General features: G+C 33.3%; 1 protein-coding gene and 1 non-coding gene across 2 annotated transcripts; one reads left to right on the top strand and one right to left on the bottom strand.

The window, feature by feature from the left end:
* The first annotated feature begins 2,951 nt into the window (after positions 1-2,951).
* Positions 2,952-3,023, top strand: Trnaa-cgc. Its single transcript has one exon. It is a non-coding gene; the product is annotated as a tRNA-Ala (tRNA).
* Positions 3,024-4,811: 1,788 nt separating this feature from the next.
* On the bottom strand, positions 4,812-20,690 carry LOC125071684 (apyrase-like). Its single transcript, XM_047682014.1, has 11 exons — positions 20,299-20,690; positions 17,699-17,921; positions 14,251-14,448; positions 12,563-12,693; positions 11,963-12,113; positions 10,784-10,910; positions 8,937-9,094; positions 8,476-8,554; positions 7,944-8,102; positions 6,237-6,391; positions 4,812-5,787 (listed from the first exon to the last, which is right to left on the bottom strand). The coding sequence occupies exons 1-11, from the start codon at positions 20,421-20,423 to the stop codon at positions 5,662-5,664; spliced, it is 1,632 nt and encodes a 543-aa protein (XP_047537970.1). The 5' UTR covers positions 20,424-20,690; the 3' UTR covers positions 4,812-5,661.
* Positions 20,691-21,526: the final 836 nt, after the last annotated feature.

Below are 21,526 nucleotides of genomic sequence, written 5' to 3'. Positions count from 1 at the left end.
TTATATATTACATATATTAGCGATTTAAAAATATAATAAAGTATAGCTAGGTGTTCCGAATAGTTTACACCTTGTGGTTTAGACATATGTACATGTTTCGTACAGTTTGATATATCGGTTGACGTTTATGGACAAGTGGTAGTGAAGTTAGGAAATATACGTAGTGAAGATGTTACAAAAAATACCAAGTTGATATTATTAATTCAAGTAAAAAGCCTAGTTCTGAACCGCGGATTCGCTTGCGTTTTAATGCTTGGTTGTCGGGTATAAAATGTATGTCCTTTCTTAAGTTTCCGTTGGCTTAGCCGTGAAAACAGTCAGACAGAGTTACATTCGCATTTATAATAAGTATAAATAACACCAATAGAAAGGCATAATATTACATTCAACAAATTACTTCAAGTTTCAAATACAATTTGTATAGTCAACAATAATTCTAAATTTCAGATTTTAATGCTAATAAAAAATATATATGGAATTTGAATCAATGTTACTTTTATGTAAATGATAATACGCAAACGATTCATCAAACGCACGGACGCACGAAAAAATTGGGAAACAAAAGAATTATTCAAATCGTTCTGATAGTTTTTGAGTTAAACGGGCTATTATAAATCAGCTAACCTAATCCTGGTTTATCGCGTACAAACAGAGGCAGATCTAAAGGTCCTGGGGCCACAAAGGAGAGGCCCTAGACTAACAGAGGCGTTGAGACCCTGCTCATTATATTATGATTTAATTAGAATATTTTAATTTCAATCAGTAAGCTATAATTTATTTAATTATATCGGTAACTTTTAAAAGAGTAATTAGTAACACTACTTCTTATTTAGTGGGGGCCCCTCTCATGTGGAGGCCCTAGGGCCCTAGGGCACTATATATATATATAACAAAATCTGTCTGTAGCGTCTGTCTTTACGCAGTTTTGGGGAAGGCAGCCGATATATATATAGATGTATGTTATTTAGATTATAGAATAATTTCAAAGTTTATAAGCTTGTTTCTAAACTCATTCAAAAACTCGTCCAACATTTAGAGAACTGTAGGTGTTTCCAACTCTCTATCAATTAACAATACAAGACTAGGGCAAGGCTTAATGTTTGAAACGTATTTTTGCGTCAAATATTCAATGAAATTACATTTTATTGTTATTGCATTTGATTGGAATATATTCAACTAGGTATTCAAACTTTAAATTAAATCGTATTATTTAAGCTAAAGTTAACAGTCTTTTTTTTATTTATTGATATATGATTGATTTATGATAATGATCAAATTCTAAAATAAAGTATATATGTTGTTCTGTAAATCAGTTCAATTGAGTCAACTATGAGACATAAAAATTACAATCATTATTGACGCGTTTTTACATGAATACAATCGAATCGAATTTATTAAAAAAATATGTTGAATTCTTGGGACCCTGATAAGCAGATCCGGTTCCCTGATTGGACGAGACCGGTAATGATTTCTGACCCTAATACAAATATACGCCACTCAGACATCGATACACTACCAAAACGAATAACGTAATTAAAACTCGCTGTCACACGTTTTCTTTGTTAAGTCACCTTTGTACGACCTTGTCTGATGAAAGGAAAACCGTTCACATCATAAATCCAATTATAGACGCCAATATGTCACAACAAGTGCTAATAGAGTCCTATTTAATTTAACTGTTCCGTAGTCAAAAATTAGAATTAGTCGACATTTATCGTATCCTTTTTTTATTTGTTTAAAACTGTAGGCGGACTGGCAATCGGGCCTCTTGATAGGAAGAGGTCATATTAACCACAGGAATTAAATGAAAATGTTGACTGAGTTTTCGATTATTGGTAAATTAATTTCAAAGTGAAAGCTAGGAATTTAGGCATTCCATGCGATTTGCCTATAGCTAAGCTACCTATATTGTGCACTACAATCGGTTCTTGATTAATACATCTTTATTAACAATACAACACTATTCCAGGTAACTACTGGCATCCAGTTAAATTTTACTACCAACATTCAAATAATAGCTTCGTGGAAATTCAATACGTCATTTGTGTGAATCAATAATTAATTAAATGTTATTTAAGTTCTCGACCGATGATATCACGTCATTTCGATGTCAAATGTTTTTTTATTTGTACTCTTGGGGTTCGAATGGCCTAAAGGTCTCAAGCTAAATTAATGTAAAAATTCAAGTTAACGAACATATACAGTTTATTGTTTTAAATGTTTACATCGACTTATCAAATTTAGAACTTGAACTCCTTATTTTTAAATCTTTAAAATAATTTTATTTTTTAATGCTATTAACATTATTGTCTCCAAAAAGGAGGGCAAAGCATTCTTTGCCAGTTCCTTACCACCTTTATGCCACTTCTACGTCACGTCATTTATAAATTTCGTGCGAGTAAAACCGAAGGCCAGCTAGTAAATAATAATAATAAAAAAAAACGTTATTAACAATTTTTGAAGTCAAATATTGATTTTATTTGAATAGTGATGGTATTTCTATGTCATATAGTAAAAAAGAATCGTAACTATGAATAAAATTGTGTTATGTGTTATTGAGATATAATATAGGTACTATATGTAGCTACGAAGGGAAAAGGAGTCCCGCGACATATAACGACTAGGGTATGTTTAACTCGGCCTGATAACATTATATATGTTTAGACTCCAGATTTTTTTTTGTAACATTGTTGTAACTTCAAATTGTTTAAAAAAAAAACACCAAACCATACAAACTAATTTAAATTACTTAGCAAATATCAAAAGCAAATACCTTTTAAATATTCAAACAAAACCATTGAAAATAAATACCTTACCTTATTGTCCGAGAGCTCACAGATAAAAATGGCGATTTGTATTAGGAATAGAGATGTCTTCTAACTATATATACCATCTATAGCATATTGGACGATGTGCATAAATTATCATTGATTTTTGACTTATACCTTATCGGGGGTGTAACTCAGTGGTAGAGTGTCTGCTTCGCATGCTGAAAGTCCTGGGTTCAAATCCCAGCACCTCCACTCGCATCAAAATTTGATACCTTTTTTGTATCTTCACGACTGAGTTATGTTAATTGACTAATCATTGCCATAATCAAAAAATATATATTAATATATAAATCATGTTATATATTTTGTTACTGTAGGAGGGAACCATTAAAATGCATCTTCACACATATGTACTGCATGGCAAAAGGTTCAGATGGTATATAGTAAATACAGTAGCAATAAAAAAAATGGATTCGAACCCTGTGCTTCTAAAATGTTCCACTGCTACATAAATGAAGAAAATACAAGTCAACACCTTTATCATAATCATGATGAAAGATCATCCATTAGACAATAAAAGTAAGCAATCGCTCTGGACTTTCTCTAGGCCTGCAGGAAGTATAGCAATAGGCAAATTAGGGAGATACATTTATATTAGCAACTTTTTTATAATTATGATGAAAATTCATTCATCATTCGTATAGATAATAAAAATAAACACAGTTATTTAATATTTACAATTTTTTTGGAAGCAAAATAATTTTTGAAAAATAAATGACACTTCTAATGAAAGATTTCATTTAAATCAGCTTCATAAATGTGCATTTTTTTATCTTCAGCTCATATTAATTCTTTATTTGAAATAAAAAGATAATTAAGAAAAAAATCATTTAAACATAGAATACTGACATTTTGACCTTGTCTATAATCGACAGTCGCCTTGTAAACTTCGTCTAAGCCCGCTGGAATACGATTTCTAATGATGACCAAGAGTCGGGCACTCTCGCATCACGAACTTCCTTGATGTAGTACGCAAACTACTGCTAATTGCGTTCATAGAAGCCCTTATGAACTTCAATTACATTTGACTAGTATAGATATATTTACATTATGTGTTTGTGAGGCTCTATTAAACACGAACCTAGTTTCCGTTTTCAAATATTGTTGCTTACAAATATCTAACTGCCTCGTTGGTCTAGGTGCTAGATACAAGGCCACAGATCCCTAGGTGTTATATAAAAGTTATAGTTTTATGTACACTAATAGTACATAAATTCTCAGTAAAATCCAGAAATCCAGAAGTTGAGTGTGTACTCTCCAGTGCCTCGAAAAGCACGTACTACCATTGATTTTGTGTCTGAACTCTTTCCTGACGTTTCGGAACACCCGCCCATTACCGTCTTTACCATAGGCACATGGGGCACGCGCCCAGGGCCCCCATCCTGAGAGGGCCCCGAAGAACCAACAATTTACCAAATTAAACCAAACAATATATAGCAAAAGGGCCCCAAATTCATGGGTGCCCAAGGGCTCCAGCACAGCTTGAGACGGCTCTGCACCCGCCCCATTGGACTATGAAAGTGAGGTAATAGAGAGTGCACCTGTTTTTGCACACACACTTGTGCAGTAAAATATATCCTGCTTTGTTGGTTGATCTCCCTTGAGATTGCGCGCTGAAGCCGAAATCGATCAGGTCGACAACATCACCATTTACAACAGTACAGTACACCAGTAACCGCTGCTCCAATGCGGGTTGGCGGATTCACATGTGGCAGAATTTCTTTGAAATTAGACATGCAGGTTTACTCACGATGTGTTTTCCTTGTGATGATGAATTTTAAATACAAATTAAGCACATGAAAATTCAGTCGTGCTTGCCTGGTTTTGAAGCCACAATCATCGGTGAAGATGCCCGCGTTCTAGCCACTGGGCCAATAAAAGACAGTCACCTCACCTGTTTACAACAAACATTTTTAGGTAAGGAAAACTAAATTAAAGGATCATTCGAATTAAAATTAGAAAACAAAAAATATTATCAACATATGGTTTTATTGTTTATAAATGTAATTTGTTAAAAACTTTATACTAAATCATAACTTTACATAGACACTTCCGAGATCACACTTTATATCAAAATTGTTATTAATTGAATTGACTCGTCTTATTTCATTAGTCTTAATATATAACGCAAGTAAGTATCTACATAATATATATATATATGTCGCAGCGTCAGATAATTAAATATAGTTTGAGATTTGATTCTGGATGGCCAGTGAAGTCAATCACTCTTTGTCACGTTAGAAAAACATAAAAATGGCAGTTGTCAAGAAGGATAATCTCGCCGTTATCCCCAAACCAAACAATATTGCCGGCTCGCCGTTATATATATATATATATATATATATATATATTTTAATTACTTTTTTAAAACAAACATTTTGATACATGGGTATAATGTCTATAAGTTTTATGTTTTTTATATTTAATGTCGCATATCACATTTTGACATTAGACAATCGTGTTGTGCGGCTCCGTAGTTCTTCTTACAGAATACCTCTATTGTACCCCTTTTTTCCTAAATTTGTCAACCGATTTTCTTTTTCTTCTATTTCGTACGTTTAAAAAGAGCTTCAGCGTAATTAACATAAAAAAATAAATAGAATAATAATTTTAAAAAGTTTGTAACACTCAAATTCGTGTATTTTTCATCAATTAAAAAATAAAAGTATTTAATTAAATTATATTTTTTATCTGTATTAATAATAAGTTAGGCTAAATTGATTCTCGACTTGTAGACATATAAACTTTTATTAACATTATAGAAATATATCTTTGTTTCCGAAACAAATAAATAATATATTAAACATTTTAATGTAATTATGGCTACAATTTAATTATTAATTACGATTCTATTATCTTTTGTGACATTTATCGGTGTATGTTTCTTGATATAATTTTCTATAATTTTCTGATCACGACCGATTACTTCAACATTCCTTTTTCCATTTTTAAACATCTGAAATAAAAAAAAAAAAGATTGCATAAGATTCAATTTTTATTTAAATGTCTGTCTGTCTGTGTCTGTTTTTCTTTCATTGGCAAACTACTGAACCGAATTTGATGAAATTTGAAATGAAATAAGATTGTACTCCTATGAAGTACGAGTACATAGGATTTTATATGGCAAAGACCTGACGACAAACCCCTAAAATGAGATCAAAGCCGCGGGTGACACTAGTTTAAGAATATGTGTATTTTGTGTGTATGATTAACACTAACACACAAAATACATCGCTCTTTTTTGTATGTGTATGTGTGTGTGTTACCTATATTGTTGCTATCCTTGATCGATCTTACGTTATGATATTGCACTAAATATTCTGAATTCAACTTAGGGTTGCCTGAAAGGAAGTCTTGGCAGTTATCTTTCGCATAATTTGTTTAAATAAATTTAATAATTCTTACTGTAAATCCATCCCCTCCATCAGCTAAATAAGCTGGTACGATCAAGTGATAGAAAGCTTCAGGGTCTAGCGGCACGTCTGACTTTTCGTAACCAACGGACACTGACGTCACTCTTTGTCCTTGCGGTTTGGAAACATTGTACGTAACTTGCAAACCTAGAACGAATGAAAAGGCAAATTATCAGATGCCTTGGCTTCCTCCTTCCTCACATTACCAGTCACTCGTACTTTTTAATTTTGGGTTGACATAGTACTTAGATGCTTTTCGCCGGAATACTGTGGCTAATAAGACATTTGGAGGAGTCAATATGTAAATGGAAGCACGCGAAGCCTCCAAATTTGGAAATGTATATTTAGGTAGGTTTTTTTTTATGGCATTGGTTGGCGGACGAGAATATGGGCCACCTGATGGTAAGTGGTCACCACCGTCCATAGACAAAGGCGCTGTAAGGAATATTAACCATTCCTTACATCACCTATGCGCCATACCCTTGTGCCTATGATTACAATGGCTCACTCACCCTTCTAACCGGAATATAACAATACAGAGTACTGTTATTTGGCGGTAGAATATCTGATGAGTGGGTGGTACCTACCCAGACGGGCTTGCACAAAGCCCTACCACCAAGTAAAATGGTTATGTTCTTTATCTCAAATCACAATAATATAGTTTAGACGTAACTTGTGTTTCAGCGCTTAGTTATGAAACTAAGATTGTAAAATAAAAGACAGGTGGAGCGCGTGGTACATTACAGTATAGCAACCGAAGCGAATACAAATTCATACATTGTCCATCAAACGTTTATGGTTTATTGCATACAGTATTTGCAAAATGAAATTATTAATAACAACTTCGATGAAACACAATGCGCCGATTTCGATGTGAATGGTTTCGTGGATGCTTACGGACACGACCAATGACTATTTATTAATAATATTTTATTAACAAAACAAAATTACTTTTAATAAATTTATTACAATAATATAAAATAATAATAATTAATAACAAAATAATTTAATTAATTTCTGGTTTGCTAATGTTATTACAAAAACAGTATAACGATGATACGCCTGACCGTATTTCGCGCTGCCTTCCGCCAAAGGGGAATGAATTTAAAAGCAATTTGACAGTTTGACGTATGACGTTCGGAAAGTTACACTAATTCTCCTTATAATCTCTTATACAGAGTTATTGGTAATTCGACTTATTCCCGTAAGGAGGTAATAGGGGTGACTATTTAAAATAATTTTGACCGCCATATACATAATGCAAAAGTGAACCATTTTTGTTATCAAGTTTTTTCAAAATAAGTCAAAAATGCAACAAAAAACTTAAAAAAAAATGTATCAATTTAAATGTCATTTTTTCTTCTGATTTATAAAAATAATTAAACATTGGTTATTCATCAATATTAAAACAATAATTATCGGTACAAATTTAAAAATGCGTGACGGAAAACGATATAATTTCAATACTTTTTTGAATTTTTTCCTGTAAAAACCTGTCTTGCAGATTATTTTAAAAACAACACCTAATTAACACTTACAGTGAAATGAAATCAAAACGAAACCTGTTATATGTTTCGAAATTCCTAAAACATATTTTTAATAAATCCGAAGTTTCGCGGGCGACCCGCTAGTATATACGTATATAAATGCTGGTTGCGAATACTATTTATTTTAAATAATATATATGTAATTAACAAACCTGACAGTTGCAAGACATAAGGTCCCTTGAATGGTGACATTTCCCACGCGTCGGAAACACTTCGTTCGAGAGCTAGCTTCACGTCCTTGCCTTGCAGTTCGAATGATTGTATGCGATCGTTGAACGGTAATAGTTCGAATATTACTCCTTTGGTAATTTCTAAAACGAATAATATTAAAAGGTGTGTTTTTTTATTTCTAATAAATAGGCAAACTTACCGTGGGCGCCTTATGGTAAGCGAATGGAAAAACAACGACCATAAACAAAAATAACCACCATTCCTTTTATCACCAATACGCTACTTGGAATTACACGTCTCATGTGCTTGTATCTACACTGAATGACTCAATCATACGATCTATTATTTTAACTTTAAAGCCATTAATCTATATCTATACTTCTATACTAATATATATATATATATATATATATATATATATATATATAATATAAATGTGAAAGTAACTCTGTCCTGTATGTCGCTCTTTCACTGCCAAACCAATGAACATCGGTCCGGTATTGTAATACTTACTTCCACTAGGTATGGTAGACTTGATATTACCGCGTTGAATAAACGATATGTAATGGATATTAGATCGTAGCGTCTTTCCCTGAAACAAATATAGTATACATTGTTGTGAACTGTTGTTGTTTAATAATTGTTTGTCGTTTCAGTAGCATACCAATGGGGTAGGTTCTGTACTAGCCACTTACATTTAACACACCGCCAAAGAGCAAATTGGATTCCAGTTTGAAAGCTGAGATAATTTTATGTTACAAAGTACATTAAAGAACTGGTGATTGGCTTCGTTTTGAGGAATAGGTGTTATATTGCTTACAATAATAAATATTTACTGCTGGTACAGAGTGAAATAGCGTTAAGCCCTTTTGTATAATTTAGTTTTGTTGTGCAATATAAGTTTAAAAAAACATATACGATAATTCTCAAGTCTGTATGTTGACTCGGACTATTCCTCAAACTTTCGTACTTACAAATTCAGTTAACGAGTCAACCAAAAGATCGCCAAGCGCGCACTCCCCGAAGACACACTTCTCGAAATATAACGTAGTTTTACTCTCTCCGATGACTTCTTGCTCCGCTTTGTGTACCATCTCCGCGTACGGTGCTAGGCGAGTTTTGATGTCATCGTCTTTATTGTCATGAAAATAAAAATATTCTTATTGATATGCGTTACGAGATTAAATTGAATGTTAAATAAAAACCGAGTAATACCGGCAAGGCAAAATAGTTACATATATTTTCAAATAATATATAAAGATATTTGTTTATACATATGTATAAAAATAAACGAACATAAGCTCAAGCCCATAAGCCCTTTTATCATATGTACCTCTTCGTCTTGACTTGTATTATTAAACTTATCAATCAATGTTTTTAACGTAAGATTTAAATTGATTAAAAGATTCAGTAAAATAAAAAATATCAAAGACTGTATTAGGAAATATTTTATAGTCGCGTATCACTTTTTTATAAAGACTGTATATTTTACGGAAATTTTTAATAAAATTAGTCATTATAAATATAATGACTAATTTTATAGTTGTTTCAATTTAAAATCATTTATATTAATTTAAGTTTCTATTAATTATTTCTTGTTACCATCAACAAATAAATACCTAAACGAATATCATATATTAAAAATGTTGTATGTTTAATAGCCCAATTATTGCAAAACTACTATGCAACATCAATCAAACAGATATAACAGGGCAGCCTATATTGGATAATTATAATTGAAGAAGTTTGATATCGGGGTCAAGTTCATAACACAAAGCTTATAAATAATTTATAAATAATGATAAGTACTTAATTCTATTTTTGTAAAAGTGTAATGACGACATGACAGAGTTAACTGTTGACGTTTGGTCTTTTAATCACTACCCATAGACATGAAAAATATAAGAAAACAGTTAAAGGATGTATGTAAGGTCAAATCCACAGTACATCTATTTATTTTTTAAGGTTAATTTTTATGTAGAAACGTCAATACTCATTCATTTCTGTTCGCATTTTATAATTAGTAAAGAAAAAATTATGTAATTTTGTTTAATAATTTACAACTTTAAATATAATGAATACGCAGTTTGATATTTAAATTTAAATATTTCTATGAGAATGTGACTGCATCTAACATTAAGGTTAACGCATATTGCGTCGTTATATACCTATATATATTTTCAGGTGCTGCGTTTCCGCATTCACGTGTAATGTGGTGGACGTACTGAGTTGAACAGCAGTTCACAGAACGCTACTGAAACGTCAAAAGTTAATCCAAATATCTTCATAACGACATCGGCCACAGTGGTTTTTTTTCGTGAAAAAATATATGAAGTTTCTGAAAATCCTTTTTTTGACCGTGCATTGACTACGATACATATCTACTATACTTTTTTATCATTTTAGTTCGATTTTGTCAACTTTCGGTACGAATAACACGGAGTTAAATGAGGCTTTTATTCTCAAATATTGCTTTCTAATTATCGGCAAAGTCGCTTATTCTTTTTCCAATCGATGCAGCGTACTCTGTTATATATTTAAAATTTATCTAAAGTTAGATAAGAAGATATATTTTACATATATCCTTAAAGTCGAGCATACAGATACTCGGCCTCAAATTTGGATAGGCTGCGGGATCCTGTCGATATAACGCGGCCTCTCCGCACATGTCTCTGCAGTAATCTCTGTGCCACCTATTTATAAGCTAGCTAGACCAACGAAGCAGCCAAAACTCCAATTATTTGAATGAAATGATCACGTGCCACTGTTAAGCGTTTCTTAAATACAACAATCAAATGTGAAATATAATACTTATACACACCCTCAGGTAGAGATCGATCCAGGAATATGGGACCTCCGATCCATTTCACGTAGTCACCGCGAAAATCGAAGGAAACAGTCAGACTTCCCATATACTTAGTAAAAGCTGAAGCTTGAACTATCAAAACCTAAAACGAAAAGCCTTTTAAACTTTCAAAAGGAAATAATGTATATAATAAGAATAGTTTGTCATGGCACATGACAGAACGTCGAATATAGAAACTTTTTTTTAAATATAAAATATGTAGGCGGACTAGCAAATGTCACCAGCACTTAGAAATATTGGCGCTAACCATCACCTGGCGAACTAAGATGTTATGTCCCTTGTGCCTGTAGTTACACTGGCTTACTCAGTGTTTAAATACAACAATACTGTTGTTTAGCGGTAAAGTATGTGAGGTATGTCTCACTGGCTTTTTATATTACAGACACTCAGTTTTAAATGTATTGTTGTTATCATTTTTGTTTTTTTTCTTTTATTTTCCTATTCTCGGTCTCTTTCATGTTAAATGTGAGAACTGTTTTTGGCCTAATAGTTATTAAGTATTTGTTATTTTTGTTTATCAACGGCTGTATGTTATCCAATTAAATAAATAAATGAATAAATATGTGGGTGCTACCGAAACTAGCTCGAACAAGGCCTTACCATCAATTAAAAGCACTCAGATTTATGTTACAAGATTCTGATGGTGGGTGAGTCAGTGCGACCATTTATCTAATCATGATTTAAGAATTGATATCTATGGTGGAATTGGAACCCTAAAGTGCCAATGTCTGTCAGTGTCAATGGGCTGAAGGTGATCACAAGTCACCACATCCTCATTTGATTGACAGCTTGCATTAGACGGTCACTTGGCTCTATTGGAAATATTATTGGTGAAAGGTAAAAGGTAAAGTGAAGTCTAGCGCCTAATTTCTGCTGTGCTGGAACCCTCCAGGCGAGTTGAAAGAGTGGACGGGGATTGCGTGAGATGTATAAATAGTTTGCTCGGAATAGAATTTATTAGTCAAAATGGTTGTTAAATAATTACCAGTATATTGATTCAGAAGATAGAAGAAGGAAGCTATAATTATCGTATTAGGTGATATGTAAAGAAAAAAATCCTGACTACCTCACAATGAGAATAGGCCTTCCACCATCACCAGTCTCCATTATCTAAACTTTTAGTCAGAAACATACCTTGTGTTTTTTGTTGGTGTTCGTTTCAACGAACACAGGGTATGGTCCGGCCACTTCCTCTCCGCTCGGCGCTGGACCGTTCCATAACAATGAGTGGGTATGGCCGCCTACTATTATATCTATATGTTCGCCGTAATCACGGGCAAGTTCTCTGAAAATATTATGAAGTCATCAATTTTATTAAAAAATACGTAAATAGTATACGTAAAAATGGAAAATATCAGAGAATAGAACCAAATGAATCCATGACATCCATGACACTTATTAAAGTGACCGAACATTGTTTGAAAATCTTGTATGTATGCGACAACATTTATAACATATAACACAAACAAGTACATGATAAATTGTTTATTTAAATTAAATTAAATTTAGTATATGAGTAAGCATGAAACCCGAGGAAACCTAGGAACTCCCATTCTAACAAGCCGCGAAAGCCGCCGGTTGCAGCATTTAACCGAAAACTATTTTTTTGTCAAATTACTAAAGTTCCTCAAACCTTCATAAACATTTTATTTAGCATAAACTATAAAATATTTTTACCGTGTTGGTATTATTTTATTTGAATAGAATTAAAGATAATTCCGCGATAACACTCACTTATCCACGTCAAGGCCGCAGTGCGAGAGAACAATTATGATATCAATTCCCTTATCGTTCAGCACTTCAGCTTCCCGTCTCACAGCTTCACGTGGATCAGTGAACTCCACGTTACCCGCTGAAGATAAGATCTGCAATTCGATAAAATAGAAGCATTTATATGAAACATCTATCAGCACCGAATAAAAACGTACATCTTAACCGATGATTGTGGGTTCAAACCGATGATTGTGGGGGTGAAGCAAAACATCGTGATTTCCTCACGCATGTGTCTAATTTCAACAAAATTCTACCACATGTGTATTCCACCGACCCGCATTGGAGCAATATGCTCCAATCCTTCTCCTCAAAGGGAGATGAGGCCTTAGCCCAGCAGTGGAAAGTTTACAGACTGCTAATGTAATTTACAATGTCATAACTTAAATTGTCCTTTTATAGTCAATCAGGAAGACGTCTTTTGTATAAATATTTTAACACAGCACTTTTTTCGACCTTTATAAAATATATTGAGCCGAGATGGCCCAGTGGTTAGAACGCGTGCATCTTAACCGATGATTTCGGGTTCAAACCCAGGCAGGCACCACTGAAATTTCATGTGCTTAATTTGTGTTTATAATTCATCTCGTGCTCGGCGGTGAAGGAAAACATCGTGAGGAAACCTGCATGTGTCTAATTTCAACGAAATTCAGCCACATGTGTATTCCGCCAACCCGCATTGGAGCAGCGTGGTGGAATATGCTCCAAACCTTCTCCTCAAAGGGAGAGGAGGCCTTTATCCCAGCAGTGGGACATTTACGGGCTGCTTATGTTATGTTATGTATAAAATATATTTGTAAATACAGTGAACTCCCGATAATCCAGCCCCTGGCTAATTCTGTACCCCCTGTAACGGATTACAGGGGGTACAGAATGTACATGTCTATTATTATTGAATATTTTTTTTACAATCTTCGCTAATGTAGGTATGATTGAGTAGGATGCAACTTGTACGCGGCACCACTATTGTGCTCGACGCGTTTTTTGTTTTCATTCTTTATGCTTAGTTCGAATTTGACTACTACTATTAATACTAATATGAAGTATGATTGGTACTTCAGAATATAATATATAGAATCTTATCGTTGGGTATGTAATTTGTCAGATTACAAGATACTCTTTTGTAAAATGTTCCGGACTACAGGGGGTCTTAAGCAGTACTCTATAATCCGACAAATTCAATAGTCCGATAGTGCCCTGCAAGAAGTTTGTCGGGTTACCGGGGATCATACTTATATAGATATAAATATTTTATGCTAACATAAACATGTTTTTCCTCGAAATAACTTATTAAAACTGTGTCATCACCCTGACCGATTGCGGCCACGGCGACAAACTATGCAGGATATATTATAGTGCAGAAGGGTTTGCGAAAACACAGCTGCACCTCTATTCCCTCATAATCAAGTGGGAAGTTCGATGCGAATGGAAAGAGTTCAAGCGCCCGACCAACGGCTTTACGTGTTCTCCGAGACACGGGAATGTACGCTTCAGAATGTAAGTTTTAGACTCCATGTCGATAGTAAAACCCAATTACTATTTATCGAACATAACTAGGGATTTGACCCAGGACCTCTCTAGTTGCGGTCATATATCTAGCCACTAGACCAACAAAGTATTAACACTATATCATCTAAATAAACGCTACCCACCTTAGTGTCTGTTGTTATAAGACCTATGATGCCGATTTTTCTCTTCTTACGTTCAATGATTATGCTTGGTTTGTACAGTCCTTTTAAAGCTGGTTCCTTGCTAGTATCCATGTTAGCAGCTATAACGGGTGCTTTCAAGGCTTTTAAATACGGAGCCAGGCCTTGTGGTCCATCATCAAACTCGTGGTTGCCAATCGCCTGTATCAAATGAATATTATTACAAAACACGTCTCAAATGAATACAGTTAAATGTTCAGCCAGTGAGAAAAAAAACAAACAAAAAATAAAATTAAAATTCGAATTTCGAAAATTTATAATAATTTAACTTTTCCTCGGCTGGAGTAAGACCTTCTCTCCAGGAGAAGGTTTGACACTTATTTAACCATAGCTTGCTTATTACGATTTCACTCTTATGACTCCAGGGACGTAACTAACATGTGGTTAAGACGTCATCCCAAGATTTCCTCACGATGTTTTCCTTCACCGTTGATTACGAGATAAAGTACATAAGCAAATGAAGTTTCATTGCTGCTTGCCTGATCCCGCAACCAATGGTTAAGATTCATGTGATTTTCTGAACCCTCTCCCCTGTAACAAGTTCTTATATCCTCCACTTATTTAAATCACATAATATACCTACATATATACTGAATAATAATTATTAGTTAATAATATCTCGTTGTTCGGTTATCATTCTTAGAGGATATATGTGTTTAATAAGGTTATTCCCACAATTTACAAATAAATTACATAATAACCTACACCATCATGCAATTTAAGAACGGAAATGTGTAACATTATGTATTCAGTGTCAAATCAAATGTGTATTGTGATTTTCTCTATCATGAGTACATTATAAAAATCTACATACGTAACTTGCACCTTAATATCTGTTATTAAAGTACAAAATCGTTTGAGTAGTTAATTTTTTTAAGATGATCCAATTTCCTTTGCTGGTAAGATCTGACTATATGTCTGCTAATTTTAAGAGTCGTGCTTTATTATGCAGGAGTGACTTTTTATGGTTATCTACATTTTGTAGGCATAGTGTTTTAGTAATTGTTATGGATCCAATTTAATTAATTATAGTCCTGTTTAAATACAAACCATTCACTCGTCACACAACTATACGAAGCGTAAACGATAAACATTGCCGAGTGGTTTTTACCACATTTTATTTTTAGTTGTCTATGTTCACCGAAAATATTATTATTTAATTAAATTCAGTTTGTGATTTACGATAGATACGTATAAAAATAATTACTTTATTTTCATATTAAATGTTTGTGGGTGGACAGATAAAAAGGCCACCTGGTGGTTAATGGACACTTCTGCCTTATGAAATATTAACGCCTCCTTACACCATTACGGCACAAACCATGGAAACTAAGATGATTTGTCCATTGAAGGGGATGTTACCGATCCAGTCGAGATAACATAAAGCCCTTCTGCCCTTCCTATTGTATTTATTACTGTTTAGGTTATCAATTTTTTTTTATAACAGTCACTTACATTCGGAGTATTAATAATATGTACAAACTTATCTAAGTCTCAGTCTAGGTCAACTAGAAAAATCTATTATAAAGATAAGCTTTCCTTGATGACATAATTCTTGTTCATATTAATTTTCTTAAGAACATGAGTAGGATATAATAATTAAAAAAAACAAGAGCCTTACTTTGATATGTCACTTATAATGCATATATAAATTATGTTATAAGCTACATCTATACTAATATTATACATATGAAAGTAAATATGTCTGTCTGTCTATCTGTCAGTCAGTTACTCTTTCACGACAACCACAGAACTGAAGTCAATGAAATTTGATATGAAAAACCATTCAACTCCTAGGAAAGACATTTATTTTTAAACTAAACCCCTAAAAGGCAAGCAAAGCCGCGGGCGAAACTAGTTTAATTTAACACAAAAACGTACAAAAAATAGTGTCATTACAGTATCAGTGTCTGTTTTGTAATATTATAGATATCAACGGGAATTAAAGGGAAATTCACAGCACCGGAAAATTAGGGAAATATTCCCGGACACATTTTATGGCCATTGCTCTTCCATTCTCTATTTGACCATTGAATTTAAAACAAAATCATTATATTATTCATTTATGTCACCTTATTCCGCTTGAGTGAGCAGAATAAATAACAAATTCATATCTTCTATACATGTAATAAAAAATTGGAGTGTCTGTTTGTAATATTAAAATAATCGCTTTTTACTAAATGCTTATTATTATTATTTTTACACGTTATTTACATTATATATACCGATACAATTTATTTTTTAATTTTTGTCTGTCTGTCTGTTTGTTCTGGCTAATCTCTGGAACGGCTGGTCCGATAATGACGGGACTTTCAATGGCAGATAGCTAATGTGATATGGAGTAACTTAGGCTACAATTTTTTTTTTTGTTAAATTCAAACGCATGAAGTCGCGGAAACAGGTTGTATTTAATAAAAGTACAAAGTTGCTGTTAAGAACAGCGATTATAATACGTGAATTTTAACCGATGATTCTGTGTTCAAACCCGAGCATACATCACTGAATTTTGTCTGCTTATTGTGTTTATCTCGTGGCAGTTAAGGAAAACAACGTGAAGAGAAAAACTGTATTCGACAAATAGAATTTGCCACATGCAATTATGGATTAATTACCAATCCATATTAAAGCAACTGGTGGAGTAAACTCCAAACCGTTTCCTCAGAAATGGGACATTTAACGACTATTATTTTTCTTTTACAAACCAGAATCAGGGGCCCCTTTCACTAAAAAAACGATCTCTGATACACATAACACAACATTTGGGAAACAATCTGACAATCGCGTCTGTTGTTAGTTTGAAATACGCTCTATTATTTCAATGATCTAGAAATTTCCATCGCTTTTAATTTCAGCGCTGTTCTTTACGTAATCATTATCATCATGTTATATAGTAAAATTATTATATCTATAACATTATCACGTTCGTACGTTTATTATCAGTTAAAAAAACTTGGTCTGGGTGGGTCAAACCATGGGTTTTTTTATGACATCGGTAGGCGGACGAGCAACACTGTCCATAGACAATGACATATGAAGAAATATTAACCATTCCTTACATCACCAATGCGCCAACAACCTTGGGAACTAAGATGTTATGTCCCTTGTACCTGTAGTTACACTCTGTTGTAAAAAATAGCTTAAGCTCTTCAGATTAAATCCCGTCATTAAAAAGATAAAGAGTATTTCAAGACAGATTTATAAGAGTGAGAAGAAAGAATAAAAGAACTGGCGGACCGACTTGTGCAATAAGAGAATTGTCTTCCGTCTTCCGGAATTGGCTAGTTGCTCTTGAAAATTGCCGACATACCATACGACAGATTTGGAAGTTCTAATTATTATATATAAATATTTATAAAGTTAGAAAATAGACTGTAAGTTAAATGATACTTACATGGGCATCGTGTGGCAGCAAATTCATAAACTCCTGAGTGACATTCCACTTCAGAAGAGTATACCAATAAGTCCCTTGAAAACTATCACCAGCATTTAAGAGTATGGAATCTGGTTTCTCCTTCTTCAACGATTCAATCTTTTTAAACAGACGAGGAAATCCACCGAGGCAGGAGTAATTGTTGTACCGACATGTTGGAGTTTCCACTGATGTTTCCTCAAATCTAAAATAATTGTTTGTAAAAAAATTTGCAATCGGGAAGTAAATTTTCCACTGCTAAGCAATGGCTTAGAAGATTATGAGGCTGTTCTGATTTTACGTGAGTTAAAAATTAATTAAAGAGCCGAGATGGCCCAAATTATAAAACTCGTGGATCTAAATCAGACGCCACGATTGTTTAATAGTATTAATGTACCAAATCTTCTATCGTGGACACAGATAGACAGACATCCTAACAAACAACAACAACAAACGTAGTAACAATCAAAATCAAAATATACTTTATTCAAGTAGGCTTTTATTACAAGCACTTTTGAATTGTCATTTAACAAACTATTTATCTATCCACCGGTTCGGAATGTAGATTCTACCGAGAAGAACCGGCAAGAAACTCAGTAGTTACTCTTTTTCAACATCTAAAAATACAGTCATGTTAATAGACAATTAGTTAATAAGTCATTTTTTTAAATTTTTTTTTAATACATTATGGTTAAGTTAAAAAATCATAATGAGAATTAAAATATACTTCAATCATTTTACAGAGTTAAATTTAATAACCGGGATAGGATGAATAATCATACCTAACTATATTTTTGTAACCTTTATGACCTTCAACCTTTATAACCAACGATCTCTTCCAGCATTTATACAACCCTGTACAAATTTAACGTAAGTTTTAAATTTAGCTAAAGGCAAATGTAAAAAATTTAAACAAAACGAATACCCTGCCCCAGGAAGAATGTACTCGACTTTGTCCTCTCGAAATCTTGTTGAATATTTGTGAACAGTACGAGGTCTGATCAAAAGATACGGTAATTTTTATGGCACAGTGAGAGAATCTCGTGCATGGCGGTTGAAAAAAAAAAGATTATTCAGATAAAATTTTAATATAATTATGTATACTCTAATCAGCATTTGAGAAGCGTGGTGAATAAACTGCAAACTATCTTCTTAAGAGAAGAGAACGCTTTTGGCAACAATGGAACATTAATAGGAAAAAAATACCTAAATCACCGACTACCAATTCTCTAACACTAAGTATGTTAAGCTTTTTAGGATAAATTTTTCTGCTCCCGGGTGTAAATAGTCGTATGTAGCATTTATTCAGTTTGGGTAGGTACTACACAATAAAGTAATTGCACCACCAAACACCAATAAATACTTAATATTGATGTTCGTTTTAAAGGGTGAGTGAGCGGTATAAAGAACCTAATAATTTAGTTGTCAAGATTGGTGACACATGGATGATAAGGAATTGTTAATATTCCTTACAGCTCCAATGTCTATGCGTAGTGTAACCACTGACCATTATGTAGCCCATTTGATAGTCTGTTCATCTATTGTAATATAAAAGCCTTATGGGACTTGTCAAGTAAAAATGAGCTGAAACTCGAGGGTTTTATATAAGCCACTGTAAACTGTAAAGTTGCACTATACATCATCTGATTCCATTATTGATTCAGCTCCATAGTACGAAATTGTTCTAATGTCACCAGATACATCTACGATAATTTTGTAAGCACCTTCATAAATTGATACGTCAATATTAACGAGAAGCAGTTTATATTAAAACGACTTCCAAGATTTTTTTACTTACTGGTCAGTAAGTAAAAAAATCTTGGAAGTCATATGTAAAGTTTGGTTCATATGTAAAGTTTATGTGTAAAAGTGTGTGCTGGTAAGTTCCAATTACATCGACAATAACAAAAGTAAATGTTATTGTATATTTTTTCATTTGATATTTGGACTTCGAAACCTCGGACTAAAAAACATTAGGCAGATGGAGCGTACGGAATATTCTAGCGATGCAACAAAACGAACTATACGCAATATGAAATTTTACCGACCAAACGGGAATTTTACCCTTGCAAACTATTATTCCAATTCAGTTCATAAATGACGGAGTTCCGAGTACAAATACTCGGTAGTACGAACCGATGCGTCTTTTTTTAATACGTTAAAAGTACCGTCGCGTTAATTGTTAATAATTTACGTATTATTAACTATTGATAACACACACTACCGGGAATTTGCATTCGCTTCTGTTACTCCTTGCCTTTCAATAGTTCACGTTATACCTTGGTTACCATAGCAACTGGAGGAAAAATTATGAATAATAAAATGAAATTATAGATACAGACTACAATACTGAGCATATATTAAATACATGTTCTATGCGACGATCTTTTCTAAGAACTTTACCAAAAACAGCTATATATTAGTTGATACATATGATGTATATAACCCAAATAAAAAATTACAATAACATCGATTTATACTTCTTACTCATCCTGAATTAAATAATTATTATTTCGTATTGATAACAAGAAATATACGCAAAAGATTTAAATTAAGTTTTCAAATATGTAAACAAAACTTACCTTGCATGAAAATCGTTGTAATGTATAATGTCAAGTTCATACAATCCTTCGAAAGGTAGAGCGAATGTTAAAACAACACCAAATATAAAATGAAACTGCAATATTTCAAATATTATCGAACGCATGTTGAAATTTCAATATTTTATTGTATACATTTAATATACTTGACGTTTATCCATAGACGTCTACACGCTCACTGAATTAAACGCAAACTGAATAAGTTGTATCACTGACAGTGAATTGAGTCAATTGATGGGTTAGTCAACGGCTACATTATCGGTCCCCGGCGTTTCGTCTTATCGCGGTAAAAGTAGCGAAATCATTTTTCAATCGTAATTGACACTAGACTCCAAAGTTCGAGACTGATTCGCAAATATACAGTGACGAGACATTAAGACAAAAACATCGTCAAGAACGGTCGTACGTCACGTATAACGACGCAAGCGTGCACTTACACGAATAATTAAATTAATTCAAGAGAGCCTTCGACTTGTTATGTTGTTGTTTTTTTAAATAGTATTTCTTTCTTAGTTTTATTATAAATGTGAAAGTTTATCCTAACTATCCGACCATGACGCGCCAATACACAAGTTCACGAGTGGGTACCAATTCATAATCACTTGGTAGTTATGTTTAGTGTGAAGTCCGACTAAGGGAATAATTTCTCATCAGTTACTTTAACGGCAGACATATTCTATACTTTGCGTTGTTGTTAAGTGCTGTGAAGGGTAAGTAAATCAGGGTAATAGGCATAAAGGTTATAACATTTGTGTCTGATGACGCATATATGACAAGTTACTGTGCAAAACTCATCACTACATATCCACGGTCCAGAACAATAACCTCAGCAATATACGAATCATAAACAATTCAATTATTTCGAGGGTTGTAGACACAAAGAAAGAAAACATGACTATCTTTAAAGTATGGAATATCAAATCATCTTGTACCAATTATTTAAAGACATTAACACAACGTTATGAGTGGATTTGTGTGTGTTCGAATGATTTATACAAATATATAATATATAGGTAAGTTTAATTATTTCTTTTATCAAGGTCAGATCACTCAAAGGGCTATGGAGAAGGTTATGCGCGGACTTTCCGTACGAGATCGAATCAGAATTGAGGCAATCTATAGGCAAACTTTCTCCTCAAAGGGAGAGGAGGCCTTAGCCCAGCAGTGGGAAATTTACAGGCTGTTTTGTATGTTATGTATGTATAGGCAA

Source organism: Vanessa atalanta, chromosome 20, assembly GCF_905147765.1.
Source record: "Vanessa atalanta chromosome 20, ilVanAtal1.2, whole genome shotgun sequence".
Taxonomy (NCBI): Eukaryota; Metazoa; Arthropoda; class Insecta; order Lepidoptera; family Nymphalidae; genus Vanessa; species Vanessa atalanta.
The sequence above is the reverse complement of the archived record's forward strand: the minus strand, read 5'-3'. Positions and strand labels throughout refer to the sequence as shown.

Coding starts and splice junctions, on each gene's coding strand:
- LOC125071684 (XM_047682014.1), bottom strand. CDS start 20,423: ATGCGTTCGATAATATTTGAAATATTGCAGTTTCATTTTATATTTGGT. Junction 9,095..10,783: donor GGATCGATCTCTACCTGAGG/GTGTGTATAAGT, acceptor ATGACAATAAAG/ACGATGACATCAAAACTCGC. Junction 6,392..7,943: donor TTATGTCTTGCAACTGTCAG/GTTTGTTAATTA, acceptor CATTCGTTCTAG/GTTTGCAAGTTACGTACAAT.